The sequence below is a fragment of the Hylobates moloch genome, unplaced genomic scaffold (genome assembly GCF_009828535.3).
Source record: "Hylobates moloch isolate HMO894 unplaced genomic scaffold, HMol_V3 SCAFFOLD_6, whole genome shotgun sequence".
Taxonomy (NCBI): Eukaryota; Metazoa; Chordata; class Mammalia; order Primates; family Hylobatidae; genus Hylobates; species Hylobates moloch.
The window spans coordinates 115408457-115429982 of record NW_026652281.1 but is presented as its reverse complement, the minus strand read 5'-3'; the positions used below and the strand labels follow the sequence as shown (position 1 = coordinate 115429982).

Below are 21526 nucleotides of genomic sequence, written 5' to 3'. Positions count from 1 at the left end.
GTCCACATGCCTACGGTCCAAAGGAAATCTCTCTTAATGAGAAAAAAACAAAACGGCCCGTTCTCATCCTACACTGGTCATTGTCATTAACTGAACCTCAACAAAACACCAATTCTTGAACAATTTTGCAAGCTGGTGAAAAAATCTAAAGGCTCTGAGTTTTGGTCTGGCTGTTTTCTCATCTATGTCCCTGGATATACATGTAAGACAAGCATAAATGTATTCTCAAAATACAAACCTGCCTTTGCTTCTACATTCACACAGCCCCATGCAAGACCTCAACACAGTTGTAATGTTCTTTGCTTTAATTTCCAAGAATCACTGCAACTTTTTACTTGGTTTGAGAACTCAGTTCCGTGGGCTCAGTGGTAAAATTATTCAGTATTTAGTTTAGTGGGTGTCCAGCAAGGAAGTAAGCTCCAAAAACCTCTGCCCTTAGGGAGCACAGCAAACAACAAAGTGAAGGGGGAGCCATTTCAGGTGCAGAGCTCATTAGCAATTCATCTGATGAAGGAAACGAGACGACCATTGCAAGAACCAGAAAAAAATCCCAATGAATAGCTAGGGCAAACTAGGCCTTAGGTCAAAGTATGCATGTAACAGTGGATCTTAAGTATGTTTTGCCTCCAAGGGGGTAGAATGAATCTGAAATGGACACTTCTTTTCCCATCCCAGCCATCTTTTAAAGAAAGCGCAGAGGAATAGAGATCCAAATCCCAGTCTTAATCATCATTCCATCCCCTTATATTTTTAGTATCTTTTTGCAAATTTGCCCCACTGAGGCCTCATAAAAGTCCTAGCAGCGTTTCTTATACAGCATGAAGAAAGATCAAAGCAAATGAACCCAAGTAGCAGAAGCAAAGCCTAAGCCATCCACAAAAAAAAATCCATAAAGCTTGTATATTAGTGAAAAAGGACAGTCTAACACCGTTGATCAATAGGAAGAAAAATAAACATCGGAAGCCTACAACATTACTTCCAAATCTCACAAACTGCGTTCCCGTTTATATCTGCAGAAGCAAGTTCATCAAGAAAATTTACTTTCTGCTTGCTGATCTATTACATTCCAAAAGACCATCCCCTGCCCCAACACGCACACACACCATTTTTCATAGCCTTATCTCACCAGAGAAGCTAGGGCCCCTACCAAAATGAGGAAATAAAGTGGTTTGCCAAAACTCCAACACTATATTTTACCGCCACATTAACGAGAATAACACAACATGATCCCGAATGCTAGTTAAGTTGGTATGACTGAACAACTTTAATCACAAAACACACCAAGGCATTCAAAAAGGGCCAAGCCCAAACACAAAGTTTCAAAACAAAACCTCTCCCAAGGCTGGGGGAGTAGCTGAGCTGGGAGCAAAAAAGCACTACCCAGCAGCCCCGTTCGGCCACTAAGAAAGATCTCAAACTTATCAAAAACAGCCAGAACTGCAGCTCCTGTCACCCAGAAGCGTAAGGAGAGGAGAGCTCGAGAGCTGGCCTTTCTGGAGACCGCCAGGCCGAGCCCAGCTCAGACGAGGAAGTAAACTGCCAGATAAAAAAGCCCCGACCAGCTCCAACTGCAGCCTCCGTGCCTCCTATAACTGCCCACATTCCCGCCCCACTAGGGGCTCTGGGAGAAAAGGAACAGGGCGCAGGTCTCCTGGGAGAGGCTGGAGACCACAGGTCCGCGTCTTCGAGAGGGCAGCGGCAACACTGGCCGAACTCTGAGGCTCCCGGGAGCTCAACATTCAAGAGCCTGCTCCGAAGGCGTGTTGGGGGGAACGCCGAGAAAAGGGTCGCCCAGGAGGCGGGGCCTGCCGGCTGCAAGCAGCAGCTCCGGGCGCCCTGGCCGCCCCCCGGGGGAAACCGGGGCGCACACCCCGACGCGGAAGCCATGCCGGCAAGAGCTCGGGGTGCCGAGGTGCCGGCGGGGGGCGCTAAGGAGACCCCGGGGCACGGAAATGGGTCACCCCCATCCCACCGCCCCCTCACAAAGGCCCCCGGGGAGGCCGCCCGCAGGCCCCGCAGCCCCGGCCTCGAGTGCCCGACTCGGCCGCCACTCACCGCTAGGTCCTGGGGCACCGCCCCGCTCATGGCCCGCACCGTGCCGGCCCGCCAGGCTCGAGTGCGCAGCGCAGGCCCCGGATCTCCGCTCGCCGCCGCCGCCGCGGGGGCCGAGGCCGAGGCTGAGGCCGCAGTGTCCGCGAACAGAAGCAGCAGCCGCTTGCCCACCGGGGAGGCCGCCGCGTCCGCCATCGCCGGGGCCGGCCTGACCCGCGCTCCCGCCCGCCGCCTCCCACCACCTCCGCCGCCAAGCGCCCGATCCACCCGCAAGGCCTCCCTCCGCACCACCCGCGGCCGCCGTTCCCCCCCACCCCCCCCAACAGCCACCACCAACCACCGGCGCCGCGCAGCGCCCCCCGTGGCCGGGAGCGGAGCCGCAGCCTGGGCCCCGCACAGCGCCCCCCGCGCTCTGGAGCGGGGCGGCAGCTCCTGGCCCCTCGCAGCGCTCCGCCCCAATCTCCCCGGGGCCTGCAGTGCCCCCTGCGGTCGGGAGGGGAATTGCAGGTTCGGCCGGGGTAGGGAAGTGGGCGGGTCCTTCATCTTCCCCATGGCACCATCCCTGGTCTCAATCTTCCTTCAGGGAGTCGTATATATGAGAGGGCTTTAGCTTGCTCTCCTCGGATGCCAAAGACATTTACGGGGTAAGGGGGTGAGGGGCAAGGTACCTAGAGAGTGGATGTTTTGAGCTATTTAGTGTCTCCAATACCCCCATTGATTTCCTATCCTGAAAATATGAGCTCCTACCTGCTGTCTTGTAGGAAATGTTCTCCCCATTGGTCCATGAGACACAATGTCTTCCTTCTCAATGGCCCATAACAGCACCATCCCATTCTATACTGCCAGCACTTCTTGGGTTCCTTTCCAATTGGCCAACGTATTACTCCCATTGGATGTATAATGCCACTCTTTCCACTGACTGAAGGCCAACGTGCGCCCCAACATCTTGGTGTTTTTCCTAAAACCGACTAACTTCTTCCCCTTCCTAGTCTGCCAATGTTATTAAGTCTACGTGTTTCTCCATTCAACTCTTGGGGAACTGGAAAGACCAGCAGTAAAGGGGTTCTCTTAGTGGCACTCCATCTTACCATGGAATTAGTGGGGCTGGGGGCAAAGAAAATTCTGTAACTCTTATCTGAATGCATTTAATACAGGTGTGGGAGACTAATAGCTCCTGATTAGAAAAGGAGCCTGCAGAGAAAGTGAGATGCTGAGATTTTTGGCTAAATTGTTACCCACAATAAGCAACAGGAAATTGCCTCAATCATTTAAAGTTGGCAGTATCAGGGACTAGCACATTCCATGGTCTTATGGATGCAGAGACTGAGTATACACAAAATGGATACAAAAGATAAAGGGTATAGTAATAACCCATGACTGTTGCTCTAAAAGTGACTTTTTGATTTTCCCTATAGACAGGAAAGAGCAGTAGCTGGTTCTTTCTCCAAGGCTTCTGTGCCTACCCCAGCTATCTCCTGTCCATAACCTTGTCTACGCCCTTGACCTACTTTTCTTGTAACAAAGGCTTGGGGAGAGGGGTAACCCACTATTGACTTTATACTTTTACTAAAGTATAAAACATATAGGAAAATCATTCTAGAACCAACCCTGTGGAGCACCAAGGAAACACTCCTCCCTCCACTTTTTTTAACTTCCATCTCCCACAGCCAACCTGAGGCCTGACTCAGAATGTTTTTCTGGGCTGAGAGCCACCTCTTAAAGCACATGGCCCATAAGCTGTAGTTGGTAGGAGGGGAACAAGGGTGAATCCATACAAGATCTATCTGCCTTGCAATTTTTCTATCAAAATTATCTGCTGGGATTTTCTCCCATACAGATATTTAACTACTGTCCCAATGTCCAAGGCTGGTTTCTCACAGCAGAGAGACAGAAATGTACCTAAGTTCAGGGATGGGAAAGGCAAAAGGGAAACGCATTCAACAAATGTGGCCGGCACTTTTCACGTGCCAGGAACTTCCCAAACTGTTGGGGACACAATATTGAATAAAACAAAACTCTTGCCCTCATGGAGTTTACATTCTTTCCTATATTAACAAGACTTCAGGAATGAAAAATGAAATCACACTTGGCCTCACAGAAAATAGCAGAAAAATCCAGCAAAAACAAACTCAAAAGAAAAAAAGGGGGAGACAAAGTCATTTTAGATATTCAAACTTTACCCCTGCTCAAGCAGTAGGTGAAATGAAACATCAGTTTTAAAGAAAAAAAAAACTGTAATTCTAAGCTCCTTTAATCACATGCCACTGCCCACCACTTCCCCAAAGCCCTTCGTTTCCAGGGCAGGTGACAACCCTCACGTTTTCTAGGGTGTATTTGCACCCCTGCAAAGATTCCTGCTCCAGGTAGTCAAGTCAATCCTGTCCTCCTGCACACACTTCATTGGTATTCAATGATGAGTGCCACCAATTTGAAGCAGGAAACCAGGACATAAGCTAAGCAACTCGACTCTTCTTGCTGCCTAGCAAATTAGCACCACAACTGGTAAAGAAAGGCTAAGCCTTAGGGACAGAGGCTCCTGCCTGGATCTCTAAGCAACTATACTTCACCCACACACATGTCGACACAGAGAAGAAAGGGTGGAATAGAAAGGTCTAAAGAGTGAGCCACATAGCTTCTTTTGGCAAACCAACACTCCCAAAGGGAACATTAGGGAAAATACTGTCTTCTACAACAAGAGAAGCTTTGCAGCTAGGATAATTTTCCAAAAGCAGTATTTTTAGGATGGAAAAATTGCCTAGGTCTATGGAATCTGAATTCTGATGACTAAACCTCTATCTCTCCAGGATGTAACATGTGAAAACTTAAGAAAGATCCCTGGCCATCTCCTACCCTGCCTTCTCCCTACTTCCCAAAGCCTACAAACCAATCTAGACAAGTTCCTGATTGTACCATAAACCATTTCTCAGGGAGCTGGAATGCATTCATACTTGACTTCAACTTGCTGGAAGTGAGAGTGACAGCAGGCAGGAGGAGACAAGTATAACTGCCAGGGAAAGAGAGACCAAACCAGACTGCCAAAAATAACCAAGGACTTAGCAGAAGCCTGGGCCACAGTATAACATCCTGCCACGGCCAGCAAAGGGCCTCGGGTCCAAATACTGCCCCTTTTTGAAAGGTTGACCCACATCTCAGAGGAAGAGGCTGGAACAGTTAGGTGGCCTTCTACCCTACTTCTTACTTGTCTTTGTGGGGAAGGGAAGAAGACACTGTAGTACACAAGGTTGCTTGGGAAAATGGATTATTCTAATAAAACTTTATTTTTTCAAACACAGCCACAGAGGCAGAACCTCATGTTTAACACACACAGACTTATGGATTTTTTTTTTAATATAAAACAAAGTTTACGAAAATTTTTTTCCACTTTTTGTATTTGTAATCCCATTAGCACAGGGACTTTGGCAGCAGGTGGGAGTGAAGGGCAGCTGGGCTGCCACTGGGCAGTCACTGGGCACAGGAGGAGAGCACCAGCCTGGGGAGTGGCTTCACTCACACACACAGGGATACTCACCTACTGGCCAACCACACCACACACACAGCACAGATGCAGACATCTACCCAGTGTCAGCCACAAGCCCTGGAGGTGTGCTCCACTCTGGGTAAGCCCAATATGTGAAAATTCAAATAGTCAAAACAGCTAAAGTGGAGGGAGGTTGCTTGCTTTACAAAAAGAAGCAATCATAGGCTGCTTTTAAATGGTCAGCAGTCCAAATGCATTGAAAAATAGCATTTGGTTTACATAGAACTGTTGGAACAGATCTACTGTGTAAAGCAAAATGAACCATTTCTTGAAAAGTGTTCCAGGGCCACAGGTTCTTAGATTGGGAAGCAAGATGACAGTTCTGACTAGCTTAGTTTTCCAGACTGAAAGTAATGGAATTAAAATAATGATAACTGTAGACCTTCTCCCCTAAGGATGGTGCCCCTGGGGCTTTGGGGAAACCAGGATGGAGGCAGAATCACTGCCTCACTTCTTCAGCTTAGGGCCTGCAGAAACTCACTGGCATTGCCAGTGACCTGTTGGAAGCTGGCACAGCCAATCTGCAGCAGAGAGCCCAGGGATGAGGATGCCCCAGGAGGAAAAGAAGTTGGCACCAGGGAAATTATGGCCTGAAAAGGGAGAAGAGCCAGGGGAGGAATGAAACCTTAGATGGGCAACTCCTGGACTCAGTTTCCCTGGATTCTCTAGAGGCCCTCTCTCGGGCCCCTAGAGACCTGGTAGCCTAGTAGTAACTAGCCAGGAGATAGGGAGGAGCCTCTGAGGGCCAGAGGCTTAAGAAGACATGGCCACCTCCTCTCTGGAGTGGAGACGAGGAGGCTGAAGCCTCACTGATGCTCCTGACATGCAGGAGATCCAGAAAATGTCAGGTTCAATTCCATGAGGAAGAAAACACAAAGACCTTGGTCTTCTTCCCTTACATGAGGAACTGGGTCCTAGGAAACCCTGGAAATTGAAGAGAAAAATGCCCTTCTTGCCATAAACAAGAAGGGCTGGTCAAATTTGGTCATGCAGGGTCTAACCAAAGCTGGATAAAACCTCATAAGCTATTGTGGTGGCAGCTTCAGTATGTGTTTCCACTGGTGCCAGCCCTACCAAGGTACTTAAACCCATTACTGTGGCCACTGGGACCAGCTGTCCTGGCTCAAGTTGCGGGTGAGAAACAAAAAAGTAAATTCAATCCAATGACAACCAAACTCCGAACTGCTTCTCACAGCCTTTGCTTTATACATCCTCAGCCAATCCCTCAGTGAGCCCCAACCTCCCTATGGTCTCTCAGGGCTAATTAGGGGCAAATAAACACTTCCTGGCAGGAGGGGAAGACAAGCAAACTATTAAATGCTAAACACCCCTTCTTCCTTCTCAAGTAGGTCGAAAAGGCTGGGCCTGGATCTTGTAAGAACTGGTTTCCTGCAGTCACCTTCCCAACAACAGTGCTGGGGTGAGCTCACCCACGTCTGCTGGGGACTGAATGCCACTTCTGTTGCAGGTCTGCCTCAGTAGATGCTGGGGACCAATATAGGGCCTTCCTACCTAGTCTATGATCTAGAAGGGCAGAGGGTGAGGAGAAAAGGGTCCCATGAGCAGAGGAGAGAGAGAGATAGAGCCCCTCAACCCTGCTTCAGTTTGCCCATGTGCTGTGTGCAACTCTACTCAAGAGGGCAAAAGAGGCAGGTGGAATATAGCCTAGACAATCTGATGAGAAAAAAAGGCCAGCTCAGAAAAAATATGGTGACACCCGCCACCTGCATTCCCCAGTATACTAGATCCAGCTAGTGGGAAGGGGGTGGGGCTGAAGAAAAGATCATTAGCTGAAGTCACAGCACTTAAAACACCCTGCTGTGCCCCAAAATGAAATCCTTTGCAGAGTCGGTGATGCTATGGATTACAAGCCTGGTTCCAGAGCTATTTAGAAAAAAGGAAAACTTGGTGCCCTCCTCTTCACTCCTTGAGCAAATCCAACATCCTGTAAAAAACTCAAGATCCTGGGGGTATCATGATACTCTGCTGTTAAGGAGCAATTGCCTTCCTTCCCTAAGGCTACGCAAACTCACCTTTCCACAAGTACACTCCCATGCACGCACACACTCTCACACAGTTTCTCTGAGGAGGCTGACTCAACCCCCCACCCTGGCCAAATTCTAAGACACAAGTGCCCTTTGAAGCAAAGGGGCTAGTGAAATTCCCCGAGCTGGGGTCGGCAGACCCCTTCCTTCCCTGCCCATTGCTCTCTTGGTGGCAGGGATACTCACACTCAGGGCCGCCATGGGAAGGGTCTGCTCTGGGGCTGTCCCTCCCGCCACCAGCTCCGTTTATCTTGTCCCGGCCAGTCTCTTGGCATGGTCGAGCTTGCTGGAGCGAGAAGATTTCCGGCTGCCCTGAGTCGGAGCCCTCCACTCACCCCCATTCCCAGGCTCGGCCCCCAGCCTTGGGGCCTCGACACTTGTTAGTAGCCATGAGAGAGTCAGTCTGTGTGGCCCCAGGAAGTAGCCTCTCAGTTTTAGTTTTCCTCAATCAAATTCAAGTCCAGGTCCCGAAAGTCCTGCTGGCACAGTGTCCGCTTGCTCAGCGCCTGCCGACCCCACCGCACAGCCCCCTCCTCCTCCTCTTCGCTTTCACTCAGCACCTGGGAGGAACCCCCAGTGGGGCTGCAGGAAGCAGAGAGGGGTGGGGGGCTACAGGCCATGAACCATGGTGGAGAGATGCTGCTGCCTTCCCGGGCTGTTTCTTGGAGACAGAGACCTCCTGAGTATGGTTTCTGTCAAATAAACAAAGAAGACAGTTACACCTGAAGGCAAGAATTCTAAGGCTTTAGGGTGAGGTTTGTAAACTTTCCTTTTTTTTTTTTTTTTTTTTGAGACAGAGTCTCGCTCTGTCACCCAGGCTGGAGTGCAGTGGCGTGATCTTGGCTCACTGCAAGCTCTGCCTCCCGGGTTCACGCCATTCTCCTGCCTCAGCCTCCCCAGTAGCTGGAACTACAGGTGCCCAGCACCATGCCCGGCTAATTTTTTGTATTTTAGTAGAGACGGAGTTTCACCGTGTTAGCCAGGATGGTCTCAATCTCCTGACCTCATGATCCGCCCACCTCAGCCTCCCAAAGTGCTGAGATTACAGGCATGAGCCACCATGCCCGGCGTTTGTAAACTTTCTGACAAAATTTGGAGCCCATTGTTTCCATTGGATTCAAGAATAGAAGCTCCGTGAGGGCAGGAACATCATCTGCAGTGTTTCATTACTTTGTACTGCCAGGGCCTAGTCAGAGTCAGTAAATGTTTGCAGATGGGATGGACGACTGTATGAAAAAATTAATCAATTCTTAAAGAGGTTTGTAACCCAGTGGTCTAGAAAGATTAATATGAAAAAAGTGAGCAAGTACATACATACAATAATTGTACTCACACCAGGAAGTCAAAAAACATTTGTCTAACAGATGAATACACTGTAGCAGCCCATCTTGCTTCAGCCCTCACAGACCCACTTTGAAGCAGTGACAGGCAAGTGGCAAAACCAGCTTTGGGCACAAGGAGTAGGTACTGATGGAATTTTTTGCAGCTTATGCATTCTTGGAAAAGAGGGAAAGTACCTCTTGCAGGACAATTTGGGATCCCTGTTGGAAGGTTTAATATGGGTCTGACCCGTTTCTCTAACTCCCAGGATTAAGGCATTTCACAGGATGGGGGGACTTTCAGTGCTAAAACCGGGGGAGTCCCAGGCAAGCTGGGATGGTAGATCACCCTAGCTAAGAGCTAAAGGAGGTGCTGTTGGTGGTGGGGGCGGCAGGGTAATGAAGCTAGGGGCTAGCTCAGAAGTGGAAACAGAACAGAGTCCCCACACTCCCATCCAAGCTCCCCTAGTCTTGCTGGTCCCACCTGATTCATCTTGTCAAAGTCCAAGGAAGGCCGCAGACGCCGGGGGTCTTCCTCGTGGCGCCGCTTGACCCCAGTTTTGCGGGCATCCAGATCACAAGGCTGTGAGCGGCTTCGGGGAAGGTTGCGGAGACCTCGAGGTCGCCAGGGCAGCTCTGGGGAGGATGCGGGAGAGCTCCGGGCAGAAGGCAAGAAGCGGCTTGCCTGTGGGCCCAGGCTGGGTGACAGGGAGAAGCGGCGCTGAGGTGGGCAAGGTGACAAGGACTCAGCATCACTCTCCCAGGAGCCACTTTGAGGGGAGGCGGCGCAGGGTCGAGAGGAATCTTGGGCCAGGGCCAGGCTGAAGAAAGGAGGGCTGTAGGGTCTGTGGGCTGGGGCACATTGAGAAGAGGCACTGGGAGCTTGGAGGAACCTGAGGCTGGAGACCCGCTTCGGGGGGCTCTGGTGAGGCACCTGCGGCCCACCCCCTCCACCACTGCCCCGGTGCTTGATGGGAGTCCACAGCTTGGAGGGGGCAGGCCGCCACACCGGCTGCCAGCGAGACAGGTCCACGGGCACTGAGAGTGAGCGGCAGTGCCTCTTGGATGGAGGGGCAGGGGGCACAGGAAGCTTCTCTGGATCTGGGGGCTCAGGTCTTAGGACTTGGGAGAGGGGCTGCTCCTTGGGGGAGCTTCCCCGACTGGGTGGTCTGAGGTGCAGGCTCAGGCCTGAGGGATGGTAGCTGAAGTTGAGGCTGTCCTGGAACTCAGCACAGGAACAGTGGGGCAGGCCCCTCCAGGAAGCACCTTCTGGAAGGCATTTATAATAAGAATAATATTAATGATAGCTTACATTTTTTAAGAACTTACCATTTGCCACACAATGTATGGAGCATATTATGTGAAAATTTCCAAAAACCTTATGAGGTAGGTAGTATCATTATCATTATCCCCATTTCACAGATAAGAGAAATTCAATAACTTTCCCAAAATCACATAGCAATCAAAAGACCAAAGGAGGATTCAAATCCAGGTCTGTTTGATGCGAAGGCTAGGTTTTTAAACCACTATGCTCTATTGCCTCCATTGTGACCGACTACCTGGAATCAAAAACATTTCATCTACTGCCTGCCACTCCCTCTCAAAGGTAAAAAAAGTCAAGAGAAACAAACACGTTTGTGAATGTCCTGCTCATCTCTCCCCTGCCCCTCCCCTACGCTTGCCCTGGATGCTGAAAAGCAGGCCTATGCTCTCCTTCCTCGGCCTTTCCTCTTCTCATGTGTCAACAGCACCAAGTCAGGAGTTAGGACTGCCAAGAAGTAAGAGGTAATCAGGCAGGTAAGAAATCATTTTTATTCCTAGGGAGAGCAAACAGGGTGGGAAAGGCCTTTGACAATGAAACCTGGGCTTGGGAAACCCTGACTTTGTGCTGCTCATCTTCCTTTGTGTCTGGCCACCCACATATTCCGATTCCCTTCCCCTAGGCCTTCTCTTAAATCCAAACAGATGGAGGGACCAAGAGAAGGAGGGGAAAATGGACTAAAAGAAACAATCCTCACTCACTGTATTCCAACCAAAACTGTGACTTTTGGGAGATAGCTCATTAAGGGACAAAGGGCCTAGTCCAAACTCCTCTGGCTAGCTGGCTGGAATTCTGCAGGGGCTGGATATTTGGGGCAAATGACAAGCATATGAAGTCAGACTTGATGGTGGCAAAATTCATACTGAGTGTATTTGGTCTATAGTTCTTCCCTCTACTAACCACTATGAGGGCAGGGACCATGAGTTCCTGCTCTATACTTATGACACAATACCTGGCTTTCAGCAAGTCTTTAAACAGGAGGAAGAGATGAATGAACATGTTTTTGCCAACTCACTTCCCTTGCTAGGTATCCCAGAAAAGAAAATGAGATGCAGAACAGCTGAGCAGCATGAGTTAGGGAGTTCTGATTGTCCACCAGTGAGGCCTCCATCTAAATGTCCCTACGATCAGGGGCCCTTTAACTGAGTAATTAATAATCTAGGAATTTATACCTCAGATACATTTTCACATGTGAAAAAATGACATATGTACAAGGTTATTCACTACAGTTTCTTTTTTCTTTTTTGAGATGGCGTCTTGCTCTGTTGCCCAGGCTGGAGTGCGGTGGGCGTGATCTCGGCTCACCGCAACCTCCGCCTCCGGGATTCCAGCGATTCTCCTGCCTCAGCCTCCCGAGTAGCTGGGATTACAGGTGCCTGCCACCATGCCCAGCTAATTTTTGTATTTTTAGTAGAGACGGGGTTTCACCATGCTGGCCAGGCTGGTCTCAAACTCCTGGCCTCATGCTATCTGCCCACCTCGGCCTCCCAAAGTGCTGGGATTACAGGCATGAGTCACCACGTCTGGCCCACTACAGTTTTATGTATCCAAACAAGATTGGAAATAACCTAAATGTACATCAATAGAAAACTCATTAAATAAGCAACTATACATCTATGCAGTGTAATAATATGCAGCTATATATAACAAGGGAATGCTCAGCATTCTGATAGGGAAAGATCTCCTAGCTATATTAAAGATTTTTTTTTTTTTTTTTGAGATGGAGTCTTGCTTTGTTGCCCAGGTTGGAGTGCAGTGGCATGATCTGGGCTCACCACAACCTCCGCCTCCTGGGTTCAAGCGATTCTCCTGCCTTGCCCTTCCAAGTAGCTGGGATTACAGGTGTGCACCACCATGCCAGGCTAATTTTTCTATTTTTAGTAGAGACAGGGGTTCAGTGTGTTGGCCAGGCTGGTCTCGAACTCCTGACCTCGTGATCCGCCCACCTCGGCCTCCCAAAGTGCTAGGATTACAGGCATGAGCCACTGTGCTCAGCAATTTTTTTTTTTTTTGAGATGGAGTTTTGCTCTTGTTGCCCAGGCTGGAGTGCAATGGCGCAATCTTGGCTCACCGGAACCTCCACCTTCTGGGTTCAAGCGATTCTCCTGCCTCAGCCTCCCGAGTAGCTGGGATTACAGGCATGCACCACCACACCTGGCTAATTTTATATTTTTAGTAGAGATGGGGTTTCTCCATGTTGGTCAGGCTGGTCTCAAACTCCCGACCTCAGGTGATCTGCCCACCTCGGCCTCCCAAAGTGCTGGGATTATAGGTGTGACCCACCAGGCCCGGTCCCATTTTTTTTTTTTTAAAGGTACGAAATAATATATAGTATGCAACCTTTTGTGTTAAAAACGTGGAAATAAAATAGGTGCAGCTAACCACCATGGCACATGTATACCTATGTAACAAACCTGCATGTTCTGCACATGTATCCCAGAACTTAAAAAAGAAAGGAAATATATACATTTGCTTCTTTTTATATAAATAAATTCTAGTCACATATACTGCATAAGAAACTAATACTTTTAGGGAGGTGGTAGAAGCTGGGTAGATAGGGAACAGGAGAGTAAGAGAGACTTTTCTCAGCATAACCTTTTTGTTGTTATTTTTTTAATTTTGAACCATGTGAATGTATTACCTATTCAAAACATTGGATTATACAAGTTCCCACAAAGCTAGAATAAGAGCAAACCAACCAGATAACTTTCATGCTAGAAAATGAAAGACAACTGCCAATCTCAGAAGTTGACCCTGGCAAGGAAGTTCTAGAGGTAGGCTCGCTAGCCCTGGTCACTGGAAACCAGTGATAGAAATGTGTGGAGAGAGGAATGGGTACACACACGTACACGAACACACACGATGCCTTACCAGACACAAGCTGGAAAGGGTTCCCACAGTTGGAGATGTCTGCATGATCAGGCAAAGGCTAAGAAAGAGAGAATATCCATCATGATTTGGATTCAGGACACACTGACAGATTTCTAGGAAGCCCTCTTCAGTTCTCCTCTGTGATTCATGAGCTACAGGGATGTTGGGGACATTAAGTGTTCTTCCTCTTGTCTTCCCAAAGTTAGTAAGTCAAACAATCCACATCTTCCAACATCTCAAACCCTTCTCCACCCAAGTTTTGCTGTCCCTTCTCTATCGGTGGAAAAATCCCTGCCCCCTTCCTTTTGGGCTGGGTTTTGAGCCATTAATGGGCTCTTCCAGGTTAAGTACCATGATTCATACAGCACAGGACAAGAGTAAAGTAATAGCAACAATCAGCCTCAGAAAAAAGGGGGAGGGGGTCGTGGAGAAGCAGGAAGACTGGTCTTTTACCAGACTGATGCTGAAGCGTGTGCATTTCAGCTCATCCAGAGTCTGCTTCTGTAGCTGCTCAGTGATCAGGGTTATCATGATTCTCCCCAGGATTTGACTTGCACACTTTGGAGCAAATGATGGATGTCTTCCCTGTTGTTCTTCCAGACCTCACTCGTGAGCCGTCTTCTGCCACTGTAGCACCATTCTAGCACCATTGGGACTTCCCTCTCCAGTCATGCCTGCTGAGTCTGCCAATTAGAGGGACCAGCCCCAAGTGATATTAGAGATGCACCTGGTCCAGAGATGGAAAATGCATGGCACACATACCACAGCACCCCTAAGCCAGGCCTCTGGCAGACATCAATTGATCACAGCTCTTTCCAGCTAAGCCTAAACACAGCTTCAGAAATTATGAACTTGGCAGTCCAGATATGAAATAAAATAGAGTTGGCAATCAAGTTGAAACTTATTTGCCACCCTTAACCTGGTTCATGCTCTGTTGTTTCTAACTGGAATACCAGCACCACTTAGAAACAGCTGCTCAAGTGAGAGAGAGGGATGCCCAAATGATTATTTCCATCAGGATCAGCCCAGTATTTTATATTCCAGTCAGAAGTGAAAAGAGGTACCCTTCTCCTAAACTACAGAAATAGTAATAAGAGAACAAGGAAGAACAGTGGTTGTAGGCAAGACTTTCTGCTTCAGACCTGAGTACATAGGATTTTATGTCCTCCCACAGCCTAAACATCTGATATATTATTGTTTTCCAATAGATACAGTGTTTGTTTTCTTATCAAATGGGAAGATAAAGAAATGGTCAGGGTAATTCCAATACATTTCAACTCTACAGACGTTATAAACAACAACTCCATGACTATTCAACTAAGCTTTTAGCCTGATCTGATGCAAAGTCCATGGATACAGTTAACCAAGATTCTTTCTCATGGTCAACTTCTGATAGAAGCAAACTAACTGTATCAGAGAACAGGCTTCAAGCCCAATTACCTGAGAGGCCTTGCTCAAGGGAAGAGGGGAGGTTAAGCCAGTGTCTTGATTTTGTTCTATCTATTCCCAGAAATAAGCAGCAAGCTGACAGCTTACCAGAGAATGTGTGTAGCATTAGCTAGTCAAGAGAACAAATCATCAAGAAATCTAATTATTAATCCAATTTGCTAAGAGTTTTGACAAATCATTTAATACTCCTTGGCCTCAGTTTACCCATATGTAAAGTGGGCACAATAATCTTAACCTGTCACAGGAACAATATAACATATTAAAATATACAAAATGTACCATCTGGCCTATAAAAATCAGGAGTCCACACAGACTACCATTTCTCGTTCCCGTTTGTGAATCTTCAAGGCCTCAGAATGTCAGAAGTAATGAAATCAATAAGATGAAGAAGGCAATAGGGTCTATCTCTCTGGCTGAATACCATCCTCCCTCACCTGCACACTAATAAAAGCCCAAGAGGGCTCTTCCTTCTGTGACCTTGGGGGCAGATCACTCTACAAAAAAGAGGAAATTATCTCTACCCCACTCACACCTCAGAAGGAGGCCACAAGGAAGAGCAAAGAGATAAACCTGGATGTACTTGGAGTTCTCTGGAAGAAAGGTGCAAGAGAAGTCAATCATCATTATAGTTAACTATCATTTTCATGCATAATTATTACCACCCTGAACAAAATTCTAGCTTCCGGGGAGCTCTCTTCAGCTGCTTCCCCTATATTCTTACGGGAGAAGCTAAAGCTTTTATCACTTCTGCTCTTGGTTTCTTAACTCTGCTGCCCTCAAAGATCAACCAGAGAGGGAACCTAAGTGCAGGATTTTACCCTAGAGACCCCAAGCCTCAAACTAACCAGCTATGAGGAGCAGGGAGTGAAGCAAACTCTCTAGCTTTTCATGAGGCATCTGGACAAACAGCAAACTCCCAGCCATCTCTAGGATCAAGTCAAGACAGTGAATTTGTGTTTTTCTGCATTTTAATTGTTGGGATGTGGCCACACACAGCGGTAATTGGAACAATGCAACTACCACCACGCAACTGATACTCTCAGCCTGAGTTTCCTAAAACAGGCCAGGCTGAGAGGGGGAACAGAACGGAAGCCATAAGGAATCAAACCAGGACACAAAAGAAGGCAAACCAGCTCCGCGAGGGGCCTCCTCTTTCTCAAGCAGGCATTGAAAAAAGTGTAAGAAGCCCTCTCTTGCTGCCTTCCTTCCCCTTCCATTTTGTGTATCTGAAGGGTAGAGACAGCCCTGAATGTTCACTAAACAAGTTAAAACTTCTCAGTTTAACAACTGGCACGGGGCTCAGCCCTTCACAGAGCAGCAGGCCGCTAGGCCCTCTCAGCAACCCCACCAGGCCTAACTCTCAGTCCAGGCTTCCCCTCCACCAGCAGCCCCCAAAAATAAAGATCAGACCCCCACCCCATCTCCTATTGGATGGCAGTAACCCCTGACACTCCTGTTTCAGGGATGCTGAGGTTGTGCTGAACCTAGACAAGGTACGATCAGGTCAGGCCAACAGGGAGGAGAGTCACAAACCCCTTGGGGACCTTCCCCCCAGGTCCCAGCCCCACACCTCTTGGGGAGACTGAAGGAAAACATGAGGAAGGCAGGGAGGTGCATGAACAGGTAGGTGGAGACCTGCCTGCTCCTCTTCCATGTGGTTCTGGTGGGGAAAGGGGTGACAAGTGGGGAACACCCCTCCCCCCACCCCCATGAAGAAGCAAAAGGCTAGGCCCCTCCAATCTTCAACCTCTCCCTCTGTTGCCCTGCCTGTCCCCGCGGGGTGGGGCATGGGGCGTCCGCTGGTCCCCGGGGCGGGGGGGGGGCGCCAGGGCTCGCTCAGGGGGGCTGTCGTTCGCCTCTTCCCACTAGGTTCCATCATCTGGCCGCGGGAAGCGAACTCCGGACGCAGGGGATGGGTAGGGTCTGAGACTTAGCACTCCGCCACCCCCTCCCCCACTGGGTCCCGTGCTCTCCCCGCAGAGGTGGCCAGCGAGGCCCGGCCGCGCGGGCGGTCGGGCTGGGGGAGGGGAAAGAGGGAAGGAGGGAGGGACGGTTGAGGTGCCCGCCCCGAGGCCCCAGCGCCACCTGCCCTCCGCCACCTACCGCGGCTCCTCCAGCTCCCAGGGCCGCGGCCGGAGCAGCTCTGAGCGCTCCTTTCGCCCCACGGTGCCCTTAAAAGGCGCTGGCGCGAACCAACGAGTCCCTGAGGAGAGTAGGGGGACAACTCCGGCTCGCAGAATCCCCCCGAGCCACCCATGGAGGGCGCAGCTCCGTGTCGTGTCTCTCTCAAAGTGTCTCTCGGACAGCGCTGTTGGGAACGAGTCTGGTGCTTTGATTTAGGGATGGGGGTGGTTTCCTCACTAACGAGTCACCCCCTCCAAAATATCGCAGAAAGTGGACGGCCCCAGTTGGAGGCACATCTTGAAACCCGCGGGGGAGGCCATGTCGGAAGAAGGTAAACAAAGGCATCGCCCCTGCCCTCCCTCCCTCCAACGGCCCAGCTGCAGCCTCCCACTCGGTTCGGGCCGCGTCACGCAATTAGCCACAGTGCCTCTCACCTGTTCTGCTGCTCCGCCCTCCACGACCACCTCTTCGAAGGAATCCCCCTTCCCCCAGCAAAGGACCCGTCCGCGGCGTGAAGGCTGCTGGGAAGTGTGGTCCAAGCGCCGATTAGGGCCTGCTCGGAGTCCCAGGAGCCCCTCTTGCAGCTGCCGGATCGGCCTGAACCTTAAAAACCTAGGACTTATAATGGTTGCGGGGACGTTTCCACTTGGTTCTGTAATTTGCCCTCACCCAGAACACTTTGTAAAGCTCAGGATAGCCCAGGGCTGTTCACTCACTCTCCTCTCTCTCCGCCCCCCCCTCAGCAGGATGAGGTAATGGGATTGTGATTATGACATCATAGGCGGTTCAGTTGCTTGCGTTTGGGGGGGGAGGTGCGGGGAGGTGGGGAGAAGTGCGGTGGTCACACTTTCCTTAAACAGAAAGGGAAGGAGGAAACAGGCAGATGGGGAAAAGATGTTGACGGCGCTATATTTCCACTTCAGGAAGACGAAACCACCTTTTATTAAGTCTCCACCACTACCACCACCTCCCACATGAGCCGAAGTTTAAGCCTTCTTTAAAGAGACTGAATGTAGACGTTAGTGTGTGAAGAGGTTGGGTTGATGGTTTCTGGCTCTTATGTAAATTCGAGTCTCAGCTAGCATCACAGATGGTTTAGGGAGACAAGCAAAAAAGTGGATAAAGGAGAGGCTTTAAATAATGCGTTCGTGTTGTGATCTCTTTGTAATACAAAGTTTTCTATTTTTTTAATTGATTGGAAAGTAGCAGTAATGCAAGTAATCTTCACTATTACACTTAGCAGCAAGTCCTCTGAAAGACATCTGTTTTCTATAAATATTTTGTGCCTTACTCAAGACTGGAATAGGTAAATAGCTGTGATCAGCTGGAAAGTAGAGCCAGTGGCGGGGGTCTTCCTCACTGAGCCAGGGAGGGGAGGAGGCAGGAGCCAACAAGTCTGCAAACTGAAAAAGAGTAGAGGAAAAGTGAGGTACAGTACTAACTGAGAAAATAGGGGTGGAGAGATTTACCTTGCACGGCCTATTTCCCCTCGGCAAAAGGAGCAGAGTTAGGGGCCATGAAGTATGGGACACATGGTTTCCAATAATTGCTCCTATGTGCCAGACACCATGCTTTTTTTTTGTAAAAACAGGGTCTTGCTATTGCTCAGGCTGGAGTGCAGTGAGGCGATCATAGCTCACTGCAGCCTTGAACTTCTGGGCTCAAGCAATCCTTTCCATCTCAGCTTCCGGAATAGCTAGAACTGCAGGGGTATGCCACCATGCCCAGCATATTTATTTCTATTTTTGTAGAGAGAGGCATCTTGCTATGTTGCCCAGGGTAGTCTCAAACTCTTGGCCTCAAACAATCTTCCCACCTTGGCCTCAGAAAGTGCTGGGATTGGCATGGTGTCTCACACCTGTAATCCTAGCACTTTGGGAGGCTGAGGCAGGCGGATCACCTGAAGTCAGGCGTTCGAGACCAGCCTGGCAATATGGTGAAACCCCATCTCTACTAAAAAATACAAAAATTAGCTGGGCATTGTGGCACCCACCTGTAATCCCAGCTACTCGGGAGGCTGAGGCAGGAGAATCGCTTGAACCGGGGAGGCAGAGATTGCAGTGAGCCGAGATTGTGCCACTGCACTCCAGCCTGGGCAACAGAATGAGACTCTGTCTCAAAAAAAAAAAAACAAACAAATGAACAAAAAACGAAGTGCTGGGATTCCAGGTGTGAACCACCACACTTGACCTACATACTTTGATATATATTCTCATTTTTTCTTACAATCATCAAATGAAACAAAATCTTCTCTTTGACAAATTAACAGCCCAAGAAGTTAAGTGACTGCCCACATGGTAGGCAAGGGTACTCTCAAAAAGCAGTCTAAAAGCCCTTGCTTTTCACCACTAAGCTGTTCACCTATTATTAATTAAATTAATAATTTCATTATTAGTTAAATGGTTGAGTTAAAAGTAGGCATTGGCTCATTTGCAAAACATTGAAAGAAACTGAGACCTAAAACAAAACAAAACAAAAAAACAACAAAAACAACCCTGCAAGTCAAGTTTCAGGCCTCATTTCAAAGGAAGGTTACATCCCCTTTCATCATCTATAAAATGGCCTCCCAGTGCAGCCCAACACTCCTACCCATAATTAAATCTCCTTATTCCACTTTCAGTTCCCAAGGGTTTTTTCCTCATGTCCTGCTCTTTCCCTGCTGCCCCCTTTTTAGACTTTTGTTCTTGAGCCACTGCTTTGAACTGCATCTTAATTGTGCCCTCATGGGCCAAACCCCATCTGTGACCCTGCTCCAGTGGGTTTCAGCAAAGGATACTCTCCATCCATATTCTGAGGGCTCCAGGGCCTGGAGCCAGTCATCCAGGAGGTCATCCAAAGGAGTGGAATCCATTGGCTCTAAGAGACTCTTCATTCCCTGCCTAGGAAGGAACAGCCGAATTGGAGGAACATGCACTCGATTCAGACCTTCCCTTTTCACCCAGTGAAAGCTAAACCTCTGCAAAGTGGGGAGAAGTAGGGCTAAGCCTACCAGTTATAAAAAGAACCAGGAATAGAAAACACACCCCTCAGCCCCTCTGCCCTGCAGAGGTTGGCTGGGAGGATCCCAGGAATGTAGGGTTCTTCTCCACTGCCTGATCTGGGCATACCAGGAGTGATGGCTGTACCTCCTGTTCTTGTTTGGTGTTTCAGGGTGAAGCCCGGGCTGTCACTGTGCCCTGGCAACAACATGTATGCATCAGACTGAGGTCAAGGTGAAGGAACACAGCTCACTGCTTATCACAGTGAATCAGGAGCCTAGATAGGGATTCCCCAAGGATGACATAGGATCAATGCCCTCAATCCAACAGAAAAAGTAAATCTTCAAATCAGATTAAACACCAAACTTCCCACCTCCCTAATATTCTTTCTTCTGGGAAGGATAACTTAGATATATTCCAACACCCTCAGAAATCAAGATATAAAAGACAATATTTGACTTCCCTTTAATTCTACTATTTCACAGTTTGTATGTATGCATGTAAACTTACATGTAATTAGCTAAGTATGTTGCAATTAGCTAAGCCAGCTGGAATCATGAGGAGATAGTAAAAATGTTTGCTAGGAAAACAACCTCATTAAGAAACGTAGAGCTTTTGGCCGGGCACGGTGGCTCACGCTTGTAATCCCAGCACTTTGGGAGGCCGAGGCGGGCGGATCCCGAGGTCAGGCGATCGAGACCACGGTGAAACCCAGTCTCTACTAAAAATACAAAAAATTAGCTGGGCGTGGTGGCGGGCGCCTGTAGTCCCAGCTACTTGGAGAGGCTGAGGCAGGAGAATGGCGTGAACCCGGGAGGCGGAGCTTGCAGTGAGCCGAGATCGCGCCACTGCACTTCAGCCTGGGTGACAGAGCGAGACTCCGTCTCAGAAAAAAAAAAAAAAAAAAAGAAACGTAGAGCTTTTAAGAGTTTGGTTGGCTGGGCATGGTGGCTCATGCCTGTAATCCCAGCACTTTGGGAGGCCGAGGTGGGTGGATTACCTCAGGTGAGGAGTTTGAGACCAGCCTCGCCAACATGGCGAAACCCCATCTCAACTAAAAATACAAAAATTAGCCGGGTGTGGTGGCGCATGCCTGTAATCCCAGCTACTCAGGAGGCTGAGGCAGGAGAATCACTTGAACAGAGGTTGCAGTGAGCTGAGATTGCGCCATTGCACTCCAGCCTAGGCAACAAGAGAGAAACTGTGTCAAAAAAAAAAAAAAAAAGTTTTTTTGTTGTTGTTTTTAGGAGACAGTCTCACTATGTTGCCCAGGCTGGCCTCAAACTCCTGGGCTCAAGTGATCCTCCCAAGTAGCTGGGACTACAGGCGCACCACTGCATCTGTAAAAAGTCTTAAGGGTGGCCGGGAGCAGTGGCTCATGCCTGTAATTCCAGTACTTTGGGAGGCCGAGGTGGGTGGATCATTTGAGGTCAGGAGTTCGAGACCAGCCTGGACAATGTGGTGAAACCCCACCTCTATTAAAAACAAAAAAATCAGCCAGGCGTGGTGGTGGGCACCTGTAGTCCCAGCTACTCGGGAGGCTCAGGCAGGAGAATAACTTGAACCCAGGAGGCAGAGGTTGTAGTGGGCCAAGATCGTGCCACTGTACTCCAGCCTGGGAGAGAGCGAGACTCTGTCAAAAAAAAAAAAAAAAAAAAAAAAAAAAACACTCTTAAGAGCTAGGTGTACAAGTTCCATTTGAGAGAAGTCTTAGAAACTTATTTTTGGGGCTAGATTTTTAGAGAATTTGTTTTAGGAATGCTGCAACTTTGTCAGAGTGCTCAGATTTTAGTATATTTCCATCACCTGACATTGAACTAAAGCCACTT

The 21526-nt window shown here is 49.0% G+C and overlaps 3 protein-coding genes and 1 long non-coding RNA gene across 6 annotated transcripts in view; 1 reads left to right on the top strand and 3 right to left on the bottom strand.

Moving 5' to 3' along the window:
* The window catches only part of KDM3B (lysine demethylase 3B), an 83091-nt gene extending 80733 nt beyond the window's left edge, over window positions 1-2358 (bottom strand). Inside the window, exon 1 of one of the 2 annotated variants that reach the window (XM_032158005.2) lies at window positions 2056-2358. In XM_032158005.2, the coding sequence (XP_032013896.1) occupies window positions 2056-2247 (192 nt within the window). In that variant the 5' untranslated portion in view covers window positions 2248-2358. The remainder of the gene's footprint in view (window positions 1-2055) is intronic. The other variant, XM_058441250.1, reaches the window with a different exon arrangement.
* A 2936-nt stretch (window positions 2359-5294) lies between these two features.
* On the bottom strand, window positions 5295-17449 carry FAM53C (family with sequence similarity 53 member C). 2 transcript variants are annotated; one of them, XM_058441249.1, is made up of 5 exons: window positions 17154-17449; window positions 13600-13829; window positions 13147-13204; window positions 9439-10223; window positions 5295-8327 (listed from the first exon to the last, which is right to left on the bottom strand). In XM_058441249.1, exons 2-5 carry the CDS (start codon window positions 13675-13677, stop codon window positions 8070-8072), a joined length of 1179 nt encoding a protein of 392 aa, XP_058297232.1. In that variant the 5' UTR covers window positions 13678-13829; window positions 17154-17449; the 3' UTR covers window positions 5295-8069. The 2 variants fall into 2 exon arrangements, with proteins under 2 accessions (XP_058297232.1, XP_032013895.1); XM_032158004.2 differs by lacking the exon at window positions 17154-17449 and adding an exon at window positions 16699-16773.
* Window positions 16601-21526, top strand: part of CDC25C (cell division cycle 25C) — a 57722-nt gene continuing 52796 nt past the window's right edge. The window contains exon 1 of the mRNA XM_032158003.2: window positions 16601-17050. Within this exon, the coding sequence (XP_032013894.1) occupies window positions 16851-17050 (200 nt within the window). The 5' untranslated portion in view covers window positions 16601-16850. The remainder of the gene's footprint in view (window positions 17051-21526) is intronic.
* Window positions 17879-18882, bottom strand: LOC131383862 (uncharacterized). Its single transcript, XR_009214258.1, has 2 exons — window positions 18713-18882; window positions 17879-18122 (listed from the first exon to the last, which is right to left on the bottom strand). It is a non-coding gene; the product is annotated as an uncharacterized LOC131383862 (long non-coding RNA).